This window comes from Periplaneta americana, chromosome 15 (genome assembly GCF_040183065.1).
Source record: "Periplaneta americana isolate PAMFEO1 chromosome 15, P.americana_PAMFEO1_priV1, whole genome shotgun sequence".
Taxonomy (NCBI): domain Eukaryota; kingdom Metazoa; phylum Arthropoda; class Insecta; order Blattodea; family Blattidae; genus Periplaneta; species Periplaneta americana.
The window spans coordinates 41,495,858-41,515,264 of NC_091131.1; the positions used below are offsets into that span (position 1 = coordinate 41,495,858).

At 33.9% G+C, this 19,407-nt stretch overlaps 1 protein-coding gene across 3 annotated transcripts in view; it reads right to left on the reverse strand.

The window, feature by feature from the left end:
- LOC138714818 (scoloptoxin SSD14-like) overlaps positions 1-19,407 on the reverse strand; it is a 270,565-nt gene that overhangs the window by 32,671 nt on the left and 218,487 nt on the right. For all 3 annotated transcript variants that reach the window (XM_069846978.1, XM_069846979.1, XM_069846977.1), the window contains 2 exons: positions 1,811-2,031; positions 71-263 (listed from right to left, as the gene is read on the reverse strand). In XM_069846978.1, coding sequence (XP_069703079.1) covers positions 71-263; positions 1,811-2,031 — 414 coding nt within the window. The remainder of the gene's footprint in view (positions 1-70; positions 264-1,810; positions 2,032-19,407) is intronic.

A 19,407-nucleotide genomic window follows, 5' to 3' on the forward strand; every position in this document is an offset into this window, starting at 1 on the left:
TCTGAAATCATTACTGAATAACATTGTATTACATGTAAATCTTATTCATTATATACTGAACCTTACAAACCTGAGAATTGGATCTCTTCGAACATAGTCAGCTCTGATGCCTAAGGAATCGTACTGGTGCTTGTTCATAATGTAGCCTTCGACACAAACTTCGATGGATGGCTTTATTACTTCTTCCCATGGTAGACGACCATATTTTTGATGTGCTTCCCAATAACCTTTCATCTCACCTGGGACTCCTATTGCAAGTGGTCCTGTGACAAGACAAACAAACATACCTACAATTCCATTCTTTTCACTCTTTATCATAAGTTTAATATAATATACTCTGATGCAGCTGCTACCAGGAAGTCAAAATGAAGATAGCAATGGCAAAGGAAAACTTACATCAGACAAAACAGTAACAAGACCAATTGTGCTTTATGGCAGTGAAATTTGGATGCTGTCTAAGAAAATGGAACAGCAAATGGTGACATGGGAGAGGAAAATTTTAAGGAAAATTTATGGTCCAAAATATGAAAATGGTCACTAGAGAATCAGATATAATACAGAGTTGAAAGCTCAGTATAGATCTCCAGATATTGTAGTTGAAATTAAAACCCGTAGATTGGAATGGTTGGGACATGTAATCAGAATGGATGACAGCAGAGTACCCAAAAATATTTTAAATTCAAAATCTGAAGGTAGACGTAATAATGGCAGACAGAAACTAAGATGGTTGGATGGAGTAGAGGATGATCTAAGGACTTTGGGAGTGAGAAGATGGAGGCAGAAGGCTGGACTACAGGGGCCGTAGTGCCAAAGAAGAAGAAGAAAAATGGAAAGGAAGCTTTTAATAGAAAAAGGAGCATCTTCTGCAGACCTCTGGAAAAAGAACTAAGGAAGAGACTAGTGAAGTACTTTGTGTGGAGTGTGACATGGTGAAGAAAAACTACTGTTTTGCGTTATTTCAAAGATGTCTTGAAAGTATTTGCATTATACTCCTCACATGACTAGAGATTTTAAATTAAAATTTAATATCAGAAGAATTAATAATAAGTTATGTACCGGTACTTCATTTATAATTCTGTAGGCTGTATTCGCATAGCCAAGAATACTTTGCCTTTAGTCTTAACTACAACAGTAATTTCATCTGCAAAACCATCAATCAATCAACCAACCAATCAGATCACCAACCAGTCAATCAAATGATTAAATCATAGTAAATTAGCAATGTTTTGCCGCTTTATTTTGTTTCACCTCTGATGTGAAAGGTCTAGGATGTCATATACATTTTAATTTCGCGTGATTATCTGTCGTGCTTTTCTATAAATATTTCAGATGCCTAGGAAGCCAGTTTTAGTTTGAATTGTGGGCAATAAGCCACGAAATCTCCCTGATGATAGTGCCCATGTCCACAAATAGTGGATTACTTCTTAATCATTTGGGTACCGCAGTCGGTATAGCGCTGGTCTTCTGTGCTCAAGGTTGCAGGTTCGATCCCAGCCCAGGCCATTGGCATAAATGAGACAGGCTCATGTCGGTAGATTTACTGGCATGTAAAAGAACTCCTGCACACCAGCGATGCTGATATAACCTTGGCAATTGCAAGCATCGTTAAATAAACCATAATTTAAAAAATTTTCATTTGGAACAAAATATAATACAGAATATTATGTAACAGATGTTTACACTAACGAAATGAAAATGTATGTACCTTAAAATTTCTGTTCATTTTTGTGGTTGATATTCGCATGATGACAAAAAAAAATTGTGCAAAACCGATTGTTTGGATAATCCAACAGTCTGAGAGAATACTTACCATCTTGAGACTTCATGCTTTGGCCAGTGAACATATCATAATATGCTTTGAGAGGAGAAGTTTCTCTTGCATTCAGAGTAATTGCAGTCTGACTTTCCCTCAGGTAAAGGGTCATCATGAAGCCCCCACCTATGCCCATGCTCTGGCCATTTACCATTCCGTTGCAGATAAGAGTAGCAACAGCAGCATCAATCACAGAACCGTTCTTCAAGAAGATGTTTCTGAAATAAATGATAATATTCACAATGTTAAAACTTAGATAATTAATTAACTTGAAATAATATTTTAGTTCTCGAAATGAGAAATATTTTGGATATTTACAACAAAATTGTAAACGCTACTAGCATCATAATCTTAATGAAAACAATAGTCTCATTGCTTTTATCTACATAAAGTTAAAACAAACATTTTAGTGTTATAAATGAGATTAAGCTATTCTAATGTCGCATGCAATTATAGCATTGTATTTTTATCATTTGTGTTTGTCCTCCATTATACCAAAATGGAGAGGTTGCTTCGAACAAGAAGGCAACCTGTAAGAACTTGAACCACACAGAATGCAGCAAAGGACTAGTGAAAAATGTCACCTGTGAAGCGAATTGGGACCTTTTAAAATCACCACGGGAGTTCCAGATGATTCTGTTACCAAAGAATCTACATAAAATGGAAAGGATATTTGGATGATAAACTCCGCCAAAGAAACGTAAAATAGAAACAAGTTTTATTAATATAACAAAAATTTTATTGACAGTTGCAGGTACCGATAATGGTTTTATTCATGTGTTCATTACTTCAGAGTTCTGACTTGGGGCAAGGATCCCTTTGTGTAATACTGGAGATTAGTATAGGACTTGGGATCAGTTTTTTTTCTTCAATTAACCTCTTTGAAATTTTACTGTATTATGAAATCGTTAAATATAAAAATACTTCTACCTTGGAATGTTAGTTTGAATGTAGCCTCTTTTATTATTATTAGCCTATTATTTTATTTTCTGCGTTTAACATTCTACTTAGGCCCTAATAAGTCAATAAATTATAGTCTATTCTAAAATAACTACCAAGTTGGAGATTGTTGCCTAAATAGAGTTCCCAACTACCCAAGATTCGGTGGGATTGACCAGGAATCATATACTATGTTTTTTTTTTTTTAGTTGGTTATTTAATGGCACTGTATCAACTACCAGGTTATTAAATTTAGCGCTGATGGGATTGATGATAGCGAGATCAGGAGAGAATTCGCCATAGATTACATGACATCTGCGTTACAGTTGGGAAAATCTCGGGGGGGAAAAAAACACAACCAGATCAACCCAAGAGGAAATCGAACCCACACCCAAGCGCAACTCCAGATCGAAAAGCAAGCGCCTCAGTTGACTGAGCTATGCTGATGGTCCATATGCCATGTTCTCACAGAATTTTTTACTTCATCAGGACGACAAAAATTCAGGAATTAGAATAATTTCTGATTAGTAACACATTTGAACATGAGTGATGTGGAGAGAAAGAATTTTGAGCCAAATAAGTTACATCTCTTCTTTTGACAAAACTCCACAGCAGGCCTATCTTTCAAATTAATATAATATGAGTTGTCGGCTTTTTTTTAATTTAATGCCTGTTTTGCCTTAAAACTCTACCTACATGATGTAACCTAGAAATCTTGGTTAATGATCTTCAGCTCAGTTGCATAAGATATTTGTTTTCTTCAAATTTCACTAGTCTCTCATTAAAGATGCTATAGAAAGGTGTCTTTAAAAAACAACTTCATTATAATGAACTTTTCAAACTAGTTTATTTTGCTTTATAAGTCCCTGTTTAGGCCTAATGTGACGAGGGTTTTTAGTTTTAGTCCACAGAGACCATAAATGGAGAAATGATAATCCGTAAAGGCAGAAATCCAGCTGAAACTAAATTTCAACATGTGACTTAGTTCTGTGTCTATGTTAAGAGCAGGCCAGATCTGATAAAGACAGCCAAATCTCAATATAAATAGTAGGCCTACATCTTTAAAAATTCAACTGCGATGTCTATCAGCACTGGTATTGTACCACTATTGTCTAACAGCTTTCAAAACAAAATGTTGATGTTATGTCTGTCAGTACATTAATTCTTAATTTGTTATTCACCGATTGTTATGACAAATAAGGGGATAAATTAATTTGATTTAAAATTTGATTAGCATGTAAGCCAAGCTAATCAGCATAATTAAAATGGTCATAATCAATTTACGAACTGTAGGTACTTTATTTCACCACAAAAGCTGTGGAAATTGCTCTTAAATTGTCGTTTTTGGGTTAAGAACATAGTTTTCTTCCTGTCTCTCGAATAAATTGTCCTGGAATGCACTGACCCAAAGTTGAGAACCCTATGACTAAAATATCCTAACGGACTGTTTGAAACCTTTAAAGATAAATAGTCCATTTCAATGTTTTTTTATATACCGGTAGGGCCAATTATTTAATGAAAAGAGCTGTTGATTGCAACTTGTAACAGTGTTTTTTAATAATTAATTATTTTTCAGTCTCGAAGGGTATTTCAATTGAAAAAAAAACGGCTGTCTTTACTCTGTTAAATCACTGTAAATATTTCGTTATGTTGTCATTCAAAAAGTGTGAAATAAAATCAATCTGACTGATGAACTTCATGTCGAAGTGCAGAAGGTGAATGTTGAATCTGAACATTGTAATAAACCATTTTTATTCATATAAAAAAATGAAATGACTGAAGATGTGATCCTTCACACATTACTTTAATTAATACAGTGGCATGAGCTTTTCTTTGTTCACTTCATAATTATCATCCTAAATGGCATCAAAAATTTAGTACCGTATAGGAGCAATCTATAATGCTTGAACTCACTTTGACAAACCTGTAAGTAATTAGAACTTTTAGATAATAAAAGTCAGGGTTTATTTATCATCAATAAATTTCCAATACTTACCTGCTGTTGCTGTGAAGTAGAAGCTGCTGAACATATTTTTCTTTATAACTGCGGAGGAATTCAAGGTCATGTCCTAATATAGCTTTGTCAGATGTTTGTAAACGAAGTTTGATAGCTTAATTAGTGTACTTTTTCAGTTGTTTCTATGTGGAAAATTTACTTTTGGACTTTGATAGCAAGTGATCAATAGTCCAGGTTGTTGCACCTAGAGACAGTGTATTTCCAGACACATTCCTGATTCGTGCCCCTCTGTGAATATACTCTTACGAAATGTATTTTTTTTTTATTATACTATAATTATGACTAGTTCAAAAGGGAAACAACTCGAAATTTAAAGTTTAGAAAATACTGCATTTTAAAGTTTCATGTAGCTTTAAAAACGTATAGTACATAAAACATCATTAACAGAGTTTAGAGCAATTTCAATGATACTTGGATTTTTCAGACCAACATAAAACTTTAAAATGCAGTTTTCTCAAAACTTTAAAATTTTGAGTTGTTCCCCTTTTGAACTAGGCCGTCTATTTTACGTTGTCTTTGTTTCACACAAAAAAAAATAATAAATAAAATCACAATATATCTCTTTTTATGACAAAAAATGACCAATTTGTACTTTTATCTTCGGACATTTCTTTGAAATATATGATTTATTTGAAGTTTCGTTCAAAAAAAAAAAAAAAAAACATTTCAATGTCTTTTGCCAGATGTTTGGTAGGGAAGGATACTAAGACTAATTTTCACCTTCTATGACTATTCCCCCCTCATCTGCTTATTTTCTTTCATGAGTTAAATATTTTGGAAAAACCAGAACATGGGAAATTCAGGTGATTTTGGAAGTGAAAAACGAATTTTCTGTCCAGGGGAAATACTCATCTTTTACGTAAATACCGTCTCACGTAAGTACAGAGCCTTAAATATTAAAATTCCATCTCCATAAAAAAACTTATTTCCCTTAAAATGACCTTAACTTTCCCTGCATTAGTTTCGCCTATATTTTATTTAAAAATTAACCTTTTATGTTTACACTTGTGTTTCATTTACTCTTCCTCCTTATTACATGAAGTTCCAAGATGCAACCTACCGTATCCTTTTACCTGGGACACTTCGTAGAGATGTCAAATAAAATGGGTCATAGGAAGGACCAAAATTATACTTTCATACGTAAATTACTGTAAAAAAAATAATTAAAAACCATAACAAAGTCACGAAAAAAAAATTAAAAAAAAAACGAAACAAAAATTGTCCCTAAATAATGTCAAATTCAATGCGCTTCGTAATTCTTCGTTTTAGATGCTGCTGATTCTACAATGCGCAGATTATCAAATTTATGGATTCATCACAAAGACAGTACGAGGAAATAGAGGAATGTAAAGAAAACACAATAAGTCGAGTAAACGTTCTCAAACATAGCTGTATTATATTACGCAAAACTCACTTTGGATTCGCTGAAATTTTAAACTGACTAATCCTCATCGAGAGTCAATATAATACTGTATTTCAATTTTTACTAGGCACGAACCTCATCTTATTAATCCTTCTAACCCGTATTTGCAATATATTATGCAGTGTGGAGCAGAAATGGTTACTTACTTATTTTTTTGCTCGGTGCTAGACTGAAAGTCTAGGTTTGTCTCATATTACAGTGGTAAATTTATATAAAACGCCTACACTAAAATTAAAAAAAAAAATTAAATAAACTTACGGCCAACTATATCTCGTAACATGCATGTAACTTAGTGCTTAATTCAGAAATAAATTTAATGAATTTTAGTTTGGTACCTAATAAGTTTCAATACTTTTTAACATGCAAGAAATTTGCGAAATAACTTCATACTTGAAATTCTATTTTATGAAAATATATAGATAATGGCAAAGAAGTTTAAGATTAAATTAAAATATGGTAAAATGAATCATTCATAGGTCTATTCTCAGAAAACCGGTAACCACTATTTGTGATAAGATAAATCTCCGATGGAATTATATAGATAATTCACTTCAATTTAATTAACAAGTGTTCTGAAATTATCATGATAGTAATACGCCTGAAACATATTGTACACTGGACTAAATATCAACATACTTTCAATTATACCAAAATTCACAAACACACTCAATGTGTGTACTGTCCGAAATAAGGTAAAATTCTCAGCAAACTTTCAAAGCAAGATTTTTTTTATAACTTTTCAGATTTTTCTGAATGATTTCTATATCTTTTCAATAACTGCAACTTTGCAGACAAATGTTCATAATTCGCAATACAATTTAAAGTTCAGATATTTACGAAAAAAAAAAGTTTATAAAAACTTTCACAACGTTCGTATGAAGTTCGAGAACTTCCTATAACATTCTCAGATTATCTGAAACAACAAAGACAGAAAAGTGCACAATGAATGTCATAAAAAAAAAAAACTTCACCACACTGCAGTTCTCAGATCAGTGCTACATTTCATAATAATAAAAAAATTATCTCACAGATGAAAGCACAATAGAAAATACACATAAAATATCAAGTTTGTACATACATTTTATTGAAAGCACAATTTAAATTACATATGGGGGATGTTGAGATGAGTTACGCTCTCGAAGCATGAGAAAATTTGTTGTAAAGTACTTCACCCAAATTTTATGAGACGTCTCAAATAAATAACCTTTTCCTATTCAGCAAGTAGGATGGTGACCCCAAATGTAACAAAAAGCTTCACTTCTGATTTTTAAAATCTGTTTGAACCAGTAACGTTTACCCAGTCTACAGATTAAAATCATACTGTAACACAGTCGTTTCACAGCAATACCTGAAATGTATGAATATTTTCACAACCAAAAATTTAAGTCACACAAGAATTTATTTTATTCTAGATAAATTAAGCTACATGCAGAAACTAGTTAATCTGATAAATCACTGAAAATTATTAGCTGGACAAAAATTTCAATTTTTTAATAAAATCTAAAATCCTTCAGGCGCGAAGTGTAAAATATTCATAAACTCAAGATATAACTAGAATATCACAGAAGCCTTTAGGAATAAAAAAAAAGTTATCATCGAGCTGGTCGATGGATCAACGCTGGATGGTATGTCCTTTGTGGTCTATGACACAACATGTACGTAAAATGCAACTGTAACCACTTTAAAACTGCCAACTCAAAAGTACAATGTTCATATTTATCACCGGAACTGTACTTCACCATATCACAAAACCAGAATTTCGTCGCCATAATGTTCCAAAGTTCTTGTATTTCCGAAGCGTTTCGGATCACAAGTCCTTTCTTAGCTCTTTTGTGGCGCCTTGGAGTTGTCCATTTTCTTATTTTGTTCGGTATTCTGTAACTTTGTCACAATTTTGCGAGAATGTCCACTGGGATCATAATGATTGGTATGTTCACTAGCTTCTTTCTTGCTTCGCTGTTTGCCACTATGACCTGAGTAAATATGCTTATCGTATTCAAAATTGTAATGCTCGTATTCGTCAAAATGACTTTCAGACATTTTAAAACTCAATTTGCTTCTCACAAAACAACTATATCTCTTGCGTCTTCACTACTAGAATAGCTGTTCCAGATTTTGAAAACATTTAAGTAACGTCAACAACAAAGCTCGAGCATGCGCAGTGTGTTTGGTATTTTTCCTACACAGCTTGTGATTGGCTGAAGGAGGAGCATGATCCGTTTCCGTTAACTATTTTATCTCTCCGATTCCCCCTCTATTCTAACAACAATAATTATTATATACTACGAAACTCATTTATGTGAAAATAAAATGACGCTAACAATAACCTATTATTGCGAGATATTTCATATGGTTGTGAGAATAATTATCTGTAATACATTATAACTTTTCACCACTATTCTTCCTTTATACATACGATAGAAGAGTTGTTTGGTGACGGAATGTAGGGAGGGAAGTGAGGGGAGTACACCATACGTGTACAGACAAGGAAAGAACTTGAAACGTTGCCTTTTAGTTTTTAGATGATGAATAGAATACACTGGCAGCTATCAGCTGCACTAAGAATACTGTATCGCTGTATAACGTTATGGTAGTGATGAGTTGATGACATATTATTTGTATTTGAGGTAGCTGTCAGATATTGGGACGGGAACTCCGTGAATAACATTGTGTTTACTATAAGTTAACGATTTGATTTATTAAAGCAAATTAGTTGATTGAAAATTATAAAACAGACGATTCTTATTAACATGTACTCAATTGACGTGTAAAAATGCCTTCTTTATGAAATAATTTACTAGCCAGATATAGATTTATTTTAAAAGTGCTCTCAGCTGCAGTAGCGGCGCTAGGATTTGCGTGGCCCTAGGCAAACCTATATTTAAGGCCCTATATGAATATAATAATAATAATAATAATAATAATAATAATAATAATAATAATAATTCTCTTTCTTTCCCTGAGTTTAACCTCTCCCTTGTAGGTTCATTTACACGACCCACGCCACACGGGCCTTACAGGGCCGCGATCTGTCGGGAGAGGAATTAAACTGTGGATCACATACATACTTTTTTGACCACACAAGGACATGGAGGGCCTCCCCGGATAATAATAATAATAATAATAATAATAATAATAATAATAATAATAATAATAATAATAATAACTGTAATAATAACAGAAGTAGTAATATAAAATATTTGTAGAATATAGGCTACAAGCCAACGACGATCCTGTTTTTCTTTATTGCTTAAAATCCTGAAATAGTGGATAGGTGAAAAAGTGTCTCTTATTGATGTCCAATGGAAACAGCATTTTCTTCTCGAACGAGTTTTTTTCGACAATTTGCAGCCTTTTGTGGTTTTGAATTGGATGTGGCCAATTGCCAGGGTCAGCGCTATCAAAAGTGCATACTGAACTAATTGAACCTGTTGCATTAACGTTTTCATTAGAAGACGCACACCTGTGTCACTGTTTACTTTCATTAGATTGATTGTACTCACATTTATTTGAAGAAGGGGGGGTTCTTGAAGGATCAAATCATCACTTCTCGCAGAATATTCAGGTACGAGCACTGTTTCATCGATCTTATTCAACATTGTACCACAACTGCTTCGTCAATTGCTCTGTCACCGCCTATTTTTTATTTAAATGGCTTGATTCTAATTTTTTTTTACCTCTGTCGCGTTCTCTCCCGGACATTACAAGAAAACATAACACGGTAAACTTAAAAAAAAAAGTTATAACTCTCTTGGGAAAGTATCTGTGATACTGCTTGTAACATAAATATGGCTCATTAGAATTATTTATACTGAGTGACAATGTGAGTTAATTTTACATTTATTATTATTATTAGGCAATGGAATATTTATAAACTTTATAATTCAAGAAAATATACATTTATCGGCGTTGTATAACGTGTTTTGAACATTTAAAATTTAATAAATTAATCTGTGATAATTATTTCAGTTTTATCAATATTTATAATACAGTATTTCGTCATTATTGATCGAATGTGCGCGTGGAGGAGCGAAAATACGAGTTCCAAGAAAGCCGATCGAGTGCACTCTGGTGTCAATTATTATTATATTCCATTAAGGATGAAAATAAATACGAATGTGGAAATAGAAGAAGAAAAAACGCGTAAATAAAAGGAAATGTAATAGGTATCTGAATGAAAAATCAAATCTTAAATATTCGTAGTCGCGATGCTCTTTCAGGCGCTAGGCCCTAGCGACAGCCTATTTCGCCTTTATGTAGCGCTGCCTCTCCTCAGCTGAAGTAGTGGTTAGACGTTAGATGATAAGGACTATTATCGCCGCGCTCTCATAGTTAACATTCGGCAGGTCTTTGAAATTTAATTGCATTATTGTTTTCAATTTCTTAAGTCGCCGCTCCCATCACTCGCCTCAATTTCAATATTGTAACCAATAAGCTGCTTCCATTATTAAATGACACCTACTTGTCTAATCCACGTGGACTAAAACCGAGGTTGCAATGTCTTGTGCTGAGGACGAACATTAAGGTATGTGATTAAAAATTATTATTAAAGAGTTATTATTAAGAGTTAAGAATGTCAACGTACTCTATATGAAATAATAATAATAATAATAATAATAATAATAATAATAATAATAATAATAATAATAATAGCCATTTAACAATATAACAAACTAGACCTTATTCTTATTGAAGAAGTAGACGTGACAACGTGACGCTTAGAGTGAAACCTACAGAGCAACAATCGGCCAGCAATTTTTTTTTAAAGCACACCGCACGTTATTGTATGATGCCGACATGTTAACCATGAGGGCGCGGCGATAATACTGTGAAATGTTTTCGTGACACCTCTGTGTTATCAGATCTCAGTATGCTGTTATTGAAAGTGAGTAGGCCTATTAGGAAAATCTAATGAGTAGAATAAAAATTGTCTAATCATGAACTAGTGATGTAGGGGGTTGTTTTCATGGGCCTATTCCAAATCCCAGAACTGTATTCACGAAATTGACTGTTATGCTTATGATCATGGTTCCTTTTTATTTTCGAGATGAACTTAAAAAGTGCTCTCAGGTGAAATACATAGTGATTAAGAAACAATGCTTCAATCACTGAATGTGTGAATATTTCATTGTGAAATGTATCCCTAAAATAGATCACGATCATGTTTTGCACCCTGATTCATAACTATAGTAATTATCTCATTAAAAATGAATAACATAGATCGTCAAGTGATGCAAATCTCGAAGCTGCCAATAACAAAATAACGTAACACTTATCACCTGACCAGATTCCTGCAGCGGTATGGTACAAGCGCACTTGAATGAGAATTCCACAAAATCAATTTCTTCCATCTCGAAAGCCAATTTTCATCATTTCGACATTATTATTATTATTATTATTATTATTATTATTATTATTATTATTACTACTACTACTATTATTATTATTATTATTATTATTATTATTATTATTATTATTATTATTATTATTATTATTATTATTATTGCGAGATACAGTAACAGCAGTGATGACAACAAGGAATTTGAAAGATAACCTATGGGACAATAGAAAAGAATGGAGAAGGGCAATCTGAAGATATCAAAGGCACTGAAATCTCGATATATATACTACTACTGTACATTTGTTTGTATTTTGTCTTTGCAGCTTTTAATAAACCAAGTTGAAATTAAGTGAACTTTTAAAAAATAATTGAAGATAGCGTATCGTCGACTGTCTGTTATTTTACTCAAGAACCTTTGTACCATGGTTCACGTACCGGTACTCAAAAGTACTGTTTTCTTCATTAGTACGCATATGTTCTTGCTGATGATTGATGGATAATATTATAATATGTTAAAGGATGTGCCATTTCACAAATTATTATTATTATTATTATTATTATTATTATTATTATTATTATTATTATCTAGAATATGCCATTAGGAAAGTTCAGGATAACACTGAGGGTTTGGAATTGAACGGGTTACATCAGCTTCTTGTCTATGCGGATGACGTGAATATGTTAGGAGGAAATTCACAAACGATTAGGGAAAACACGGAAATTCTACTTGAAGCAAGTAAAGCGATAGGGTTGGAAGTAAATCCCGAAAAGACAAAGTATATGATTATGTCTCGTGACCAGAATATTGTACGAAATGGAAATATAAAAATTGGAGATTTATCCTTCGAAGAGGTGGAAAAATTCAAATATCTTGGAGCAACAGTAACAAATATAAATGACACTCGGGAGGAAATTAAACGCAGAATAAATATGGGAAATGCGTGTTATTATTCGGTTGAGAAGCTTTTATCATCTAGTCTGCTGTCAAAAAATCTGAAAGTTAGAATTTATAAAACAGTTATATTACCGGTTGTTCTATATGGTTATGAAGCTTGGACTCTCACTTTGAGAGAGGAACAGAGATTAAGAGTGTTTGAGAATAAGGTTCTTGGGAAAATATTTGGGGCTAAGAGGGATGAAGTTACAAGAGAATGGAGAAAGTTACACAACGCAGAGCTGCACGCATTGTATTCTTCACCTGATATAATTAGGAACATTAAATTCAGACGCTTGAGATGGGCATTGCATGTAGCACGTATGAGCGAATCTAGAAATGCATATGGAGTGTTAGTTGGGAGGCCGGAGGGAAAAATACCTTTAGGGAGGCCGAGACGTAGATGGGAAGATAATATTAAAATGGATTTGAGGGAGGTGGGATATGATGGTAGAGACTGGATTAATCTTGCTCAGGATAGGGGTCAATGGCGGGCTTATGTGAGGGCGGCAATGGACCTCCGGGTTCCTTAACAGCCAATAAGTAAGCAAGTATTATTATTATTATTATTATTATTATTATTAATATTATTATTATTGAACAATTCTAGGTTACATTCAGCTTCAAAACCAGATTCAGAGATAGTGATTTTTTTTTCTACGAGTTTTATCACGTTATATAATATCTGATATTTACAAGATATCCGTGTCCTAGTAGTTATGACATGTTTTATGCCAGTCGTTGTGGTTTATAGCCTAGAGGTCCAATTATTTATAAGACTGGCATCAATTCAGTTTTCATAGTATCCCAAATTCGGCTAACTTCATTTATTTTTTACAGGTTGGTTGTTTTTTCAGCCTCTTTCAAATACCGGTGTATCGGCGTCAATCAGTTGGCCTGATTGCGATCCTGAAATTACGAATTTTGTGAGTTGCTATTATTGTACAGCATTGAAATTATTGGTCATACAAATCTTATCGTGATATACACAACCAATTGGGGTTGGTTCGTGATCACATGTATAAACAGTATAGCTAAGACGACAAGATTAATTCGTTGAAGGAGAAAAAGTAAAAAAGAAAGGATATATCAAATAAAGTTCATAAACAATTGCCACATTTAATCCTGAAATGTTACCCCCGTGGAAGAAGAAGTCAAGGTCAACCTCTCAACAGACTTTGATGCATTATAGCAAGATTGCCAACTTGGGCAAAAAGTCGTGGATTGGACTACTACGGGGCCCTGTTAGCGACTAATGAAGTTCGTTAAATAATAACATTATCTTGCCAAGATAAAATTATTCATAAGAATATTTTTCAATTTATCAATTGATATTGCATTACATGATACTAATTATGTAGTAGCCCACTTCCACTCTGGCTCCTCCTTCATTAAATTTATTAGGCGAAATTATATTATTACACAGTTTGGACTACTAGAAATTTTGGAGAGTGAAATTTGGGCGGATGGAAACTACTTGTCATTTTTAAACATCTATCTTTTTCGTTTGTTTTCCTTTGAATTTTTATTTGGCATGACATGGGTTTCGAGTCCTAAGCCAATGATTTGCTTGCGATTATACGATAATTGAAACCACGTGACTCACCTTCTATGTCAAACAATTTCTGTTACGCCTTCACGTGTATTCGAAGGGGCTTTCCCATCCCCACTTCGTCATTTATGAGGAAATATAAGTTATTTTATTATTGCTTATTGTGTGGGAAATTATTCACAAGGTATGATGGCTACTTGGCGATGTAAAGTTAAACTATCACACATTCTTTTTTATTTTTTATCAAAACTAGAGCAGATGATCGTTGCTCTGGAGCAGGAGGAAGTAGCATTTACAAAAGGTTGTATCAGCGAATAGGGATTATAAAGAATGGACACTGAGCGAATTTTCCTGTGTTTTGTTTCTTTGTGCGCCAGCGTTTAGTTCCACTTTCAAGCGCTAGAGGTTAGTGTAATCGAGCATACGCTAAGATAATAATTGAGAATAGAGTTGAGACACAGGATCCAAACATCGCCTACCTTATTGCATAATCCAGTAACGCTTTGCTTCAAATAAATTCAAGTTAACAGCTTTTCCTTATTTCTCAGTGACAAACTAGTTGTAATAATAATATTTTATATTTCAGATATAATAAATTATATTATAAAATAATATAATACATTATAAAATTAAGTATCGAATTCGTTTAATATTTGTATATAATATAATATAGGTATATGGTTTTACTTCTCGTAAGAGTTTTGTTTTTCCATTTTCAGCGCTATCAAATCATTACATATTTTAATTGTTGTTTGGGTCAACGTCTCAACTCTCATTATAAAGGAACTCTAGAGTCTAGACGTTACAGTTAATGACGGATTTAATATTTTATGGATCCAATTTATTTTATTTGAGTACATAATGTACCTAGATGTATTAATTATATGTGTTACATTTCCGCTGTGTCGACTGCTGGCTGGTGTGATGTCAGCGCCAACTCTAGGGAGAAAGCAGAATCTCACGCTCTAGCTGGCTTGAAGGTCATTGAAATCAGTCCGGCTACATCAAAGGTACCGACGCGAAGTGTCCATTCTTCTTACGAGAAGTAAAACCATATACCTATATTATATTATATACAAATATTAAACGAATTCGATACTTAATTTTATAATGTATTATATTATTTTATAATATAATTTATTATATCTGAAATATAAAATATTATTATTACAACTAGTTTGTCACTGAGAAATAAGGAAAAGCTGTTAACTTGAATTTATTTGAAGCAAAGCGTTACTGGATTATGCAATAAGGTAGGCGATGTTTGGATCCTGTGTCTCAACTCTATTCTCAATTATTATCTTAGCGTATGCTCGATTACACTAACCTCTAGCGCTTGAAAGTGGAACTAAACGCTGGCGCACAGAGAAACAAAACTGGTTGTATTGGCATTATATTGTCTCTACAACTATAAAAGATAGTGTGACGTGCGAAATTAAAATATTGGAGCGATTTTTCCCTCTAAAAGATGACCTTCAAAGATATTATTGTGAATTTTTGTTACAAAAATCTGGCAACCCTGCATCACAGGATCTGAACATGTCAATGGGTCTAACTCCTAATTGCTTCATGATGATGGTGATGATAAACAGTCTAAATAAAGGTGAAAAACAACATTTAAAAACGACAAAAATGACATAAATAAAAAGTAAAAATAAATATTGAATAAAGTATACAAAAATTCAATTAATTAATTAAGTAAATAACAAAAAGTAAACAAAATTAAATTAATAAAATAGAAAATAAAAGTAAATGCCGTGCATAGCGTGGTTGTGTTCAGGAACATGACTTTTTAGCATATTAGTTGCAAACCTTTCTTTCAAAAGTTATCCAAGCTCAATGCAAAGAAAGTAGAATAGATCTATTTTCCTTGGCTCAAAGCACGTTCTGCCTTTTCACGACGGGAGCTGCTCCGACCTCTGTTCGTGACCGGACCAGACAGTTCCGGTTCTGCCCCGAAGCCATTCTTTTTCTTTTTAAATCAGCCTCGTCCTTACTAAGAGTGCAGCCAACCAACAAGGCTATATTCATATCGTTACAACCGATGTTCTTTTGTGCTGTTTATTGCAATTGAAGTAGGGGCCTGAAGTTATTTCCGAGTAAATAAGCATCCAGTAATTTATTTTTTTTTATTTTAGTAGGTTATTTTACGACGCTTTATCAACATCTTAGGTTATTCAGCGTCTGAATGAGATGGATGTGATAATGCCGGTGAAATGAGTCCGGGGTCCAGCACCGAAAGTTAACCAGCATTTGCTCATCTTGGGTTGAGGGAAAACCCCGGAAAAAACCTCAACCAGGTAACTTGCCCCGACCGGAAATCGAACCCGGGCCACCTGATTTCGCGGCCAGACGCGCTGACCGTTACTCCACAGGTATGGACCCCAGTAATTTATGTGCGTCCTTACTTGATAAATCGATTTTTCAGAGTTTTATATAACATTTTTGAAATGGCGAAAAGAAGAATGGAAGAAAATGTGATGATCACATCATCACGGCTATATGAACAAAGAACTCGAGATTTTTTTTAGATCCTTGAAGGCCATGAAAATCCATTTTTGGTGTTATAGCAGCAAATACGAGAGAAGTATTAAATTCTGTCCCTAGTGGACATTTCAGCTTCTTTGAATGTACCTAGGGACAGTAGAGACAGCAGTTATAAGCCCAAGACAGTGCATCAGAATGCTCTAGGCAGGTTTTCTTACCGGATTTGGGTTTTTCCTTGCCAGCGGTCAAACTAGAAATAGACGCTTCCTTCCAATTATCTCCCATATCGCGACCGATAAACATCCTGATTCTATTATTCCATATACAATCAATTCCATTAATTCCGTCATATTTTGAAATTGTGTTTATAGTCAGTACTTCACTTCCCTTCCATTGTTATGCTAGAATGTATGTAAGACAGAGATAGCCACTCCTACAAGCAGTGGCGTGCCGTTGCACCTCTGAAATGTTGTCATACATCGCAAACGAGTTCGAATTGTGTAGCTACTACTCTAGCATGAACACCACTGAAAACCGGAATACACAAAACAGACGCACGTGTACGGTAGGGATGAGGGTAGAATACGGAGTTTAGTTGTCAGTAGACGACTACGGAATGAGACGGTATTAATGGAATCCAGCCAAAAAAATTTGTAATCTTGTAAAATTTTGATTTGTTCCAAAGTAGGCCTATATATAGTCTATACTGACCTGTTGGCCACTCGTATGACTCCGATTTTCGCCATTCCATATGAAGGGACAAGGTAACAACTAAATTACCGAACATTCAATTTGCTAATGCTCCTTATTTTAAAAAATCAATTAAAATTATTATTTTTTTCCTCGCTGTTATTTATACGCGCTTTAACATCTTTGGTCACATCGCGAGTTATTCTTTGATTGAAATCCGAAGGCCTGTATGATTGATGAATATGATTTCGGTGATGAATGAGGCCGGTGATATTCAGGGATGTTGTGGCCCGAATTTCCTGGCATTTGCCTTACGGTTGAGGAAAAACCCTGAAAAACCTCAACCAGGAAATTCAACCCGACCGGAAATCGAACCCGGGCCCTCTGCGTAACAGACCAGAATGCTGACCCCTACCCCACAGAGGTGGTCTTAAAATTATTGTTTAGGGAGAAAATATAAAGTTTCAATTACTGTTATATCTGTGTTTTTGTTTTTCTCTTTTTACTTTTTATTCTGTTAATATAATAATTGTCTTAAAATGTTATGTAATTCCCTCTTAGCAGGAGTATGTACTGTTTTTGTGGGTGCTAGAGTAATTTTTAAATAAAAAACAATATGTATCTTTGGTCTAGCAATCAATTATTATTATTATTATTATTATTATTATTATTATTATTATTATTATTATTGAAGGGCCCCGAGGTTCACTCAGCCTCCTATAAAATTGAGTACCGGGTCTTTCCCGGGGGTTAAAAGGCGGTCAGAGCGTGGTGCCGACCACACCACCTCATTCTAGTGCCGAGGTCATGGAAAGCATGGGGCTCTACCTCCATGCCCCCAAGTGCCTTCATGGCCTGTTACGGGGATACCTTTACCTTTACCTTTTATTATTATTATTGTTATTATTATTATTATTATTATTATTATTATTATTATTATTATTATTACTAGAGGATTCTGAAGGGAAAAATCGAAAATGAACGTAACCTAACACCTACTACAATTAAAAAAAAAAACATTATTTTTATCAATGAAATTATATATTTGTTTCTATATAAATTTCATTTGCAACAAAGTTTCAACCATTTCTAAAGTGTCCTGACTTTTGAACACTCCGAAAATATGTAGGATATTGTACTACAGTTAAAATAAAATTTCCCAAAATCAGGTATTATTATACAAGGATGTTTTACAAAAGCAGACAACATAAGCTATATGATATGTCCATATGACTGACTATATTACCACAGTCCAGTCTAGTATATACAGTCACGAAGCTCAATACGTAGGGAATATGCATCCATAGACAGTTGCTAACCACTAGGATCGCTACTATCGCCTCATCACAGACAATGCGAAATAGTACCGGCACAGTCTATTGTTCCTAGCACCCTCAACAACTGAAGCTTCGTGACTGTATATACTAGATTGTGATATTACTATACAGTACTGATAGTCATATTTCTTGTCGGATTACGTTTTAATCTGGACCCTATTATAAAATGATAATATGAATTATCGTATTCTTAACTATTATTCAATTATATATATTAAATGTGATTTGTCGGCGGTTGTAAGCTGTACTTTCAGAATATGTTTTCTATCTAATATACTACTATCTAACATTAAAAGATCTCTGACTTCTTGTGGCATCCCGTCTCTTTTGGAACCACCAGGTATTAGTCGCGCAGATGGTAAACGACCCGATGGTCTTACCTTAATTCCATGGTCTAGAGGAAAATCTTTAATTTGGGACTCCACTTGCGTTGACACTCTAGCTCCATCTCACTTGCCGAATACCTCCAGACACGCAGCATCTGCTGCTGAATTAGCCGTGAAGAAGAAAGTCAATAAATACGCTCATCTTTTAGACAATTATATCTTTGTCCCATTTGCTGTGGAGACCTTCGGTCCTTGGAGTCATGACGCTAAAGTTTTGGTATCTCAAATCGGCCAAATTTTGATCTCCATTACTGGTGATCGCCGTTGGACTACTTATTTGCGTCAACGCTTAAGTATTGCTATTCAACGCGGAAATGCAATGAGCGTTTTGGGTACTCTTCCAGAGTCCAGCCATTTGGACGAACTTTTTCTCCTGTAAAATTTTTTATCTCTATGTAAATGTTTATATTTGGTGTTTATATATATGTAATTGTAACGGTGGAAATATTGTTAATCCAATAATTTTTTATTTATTTTTTATATATATT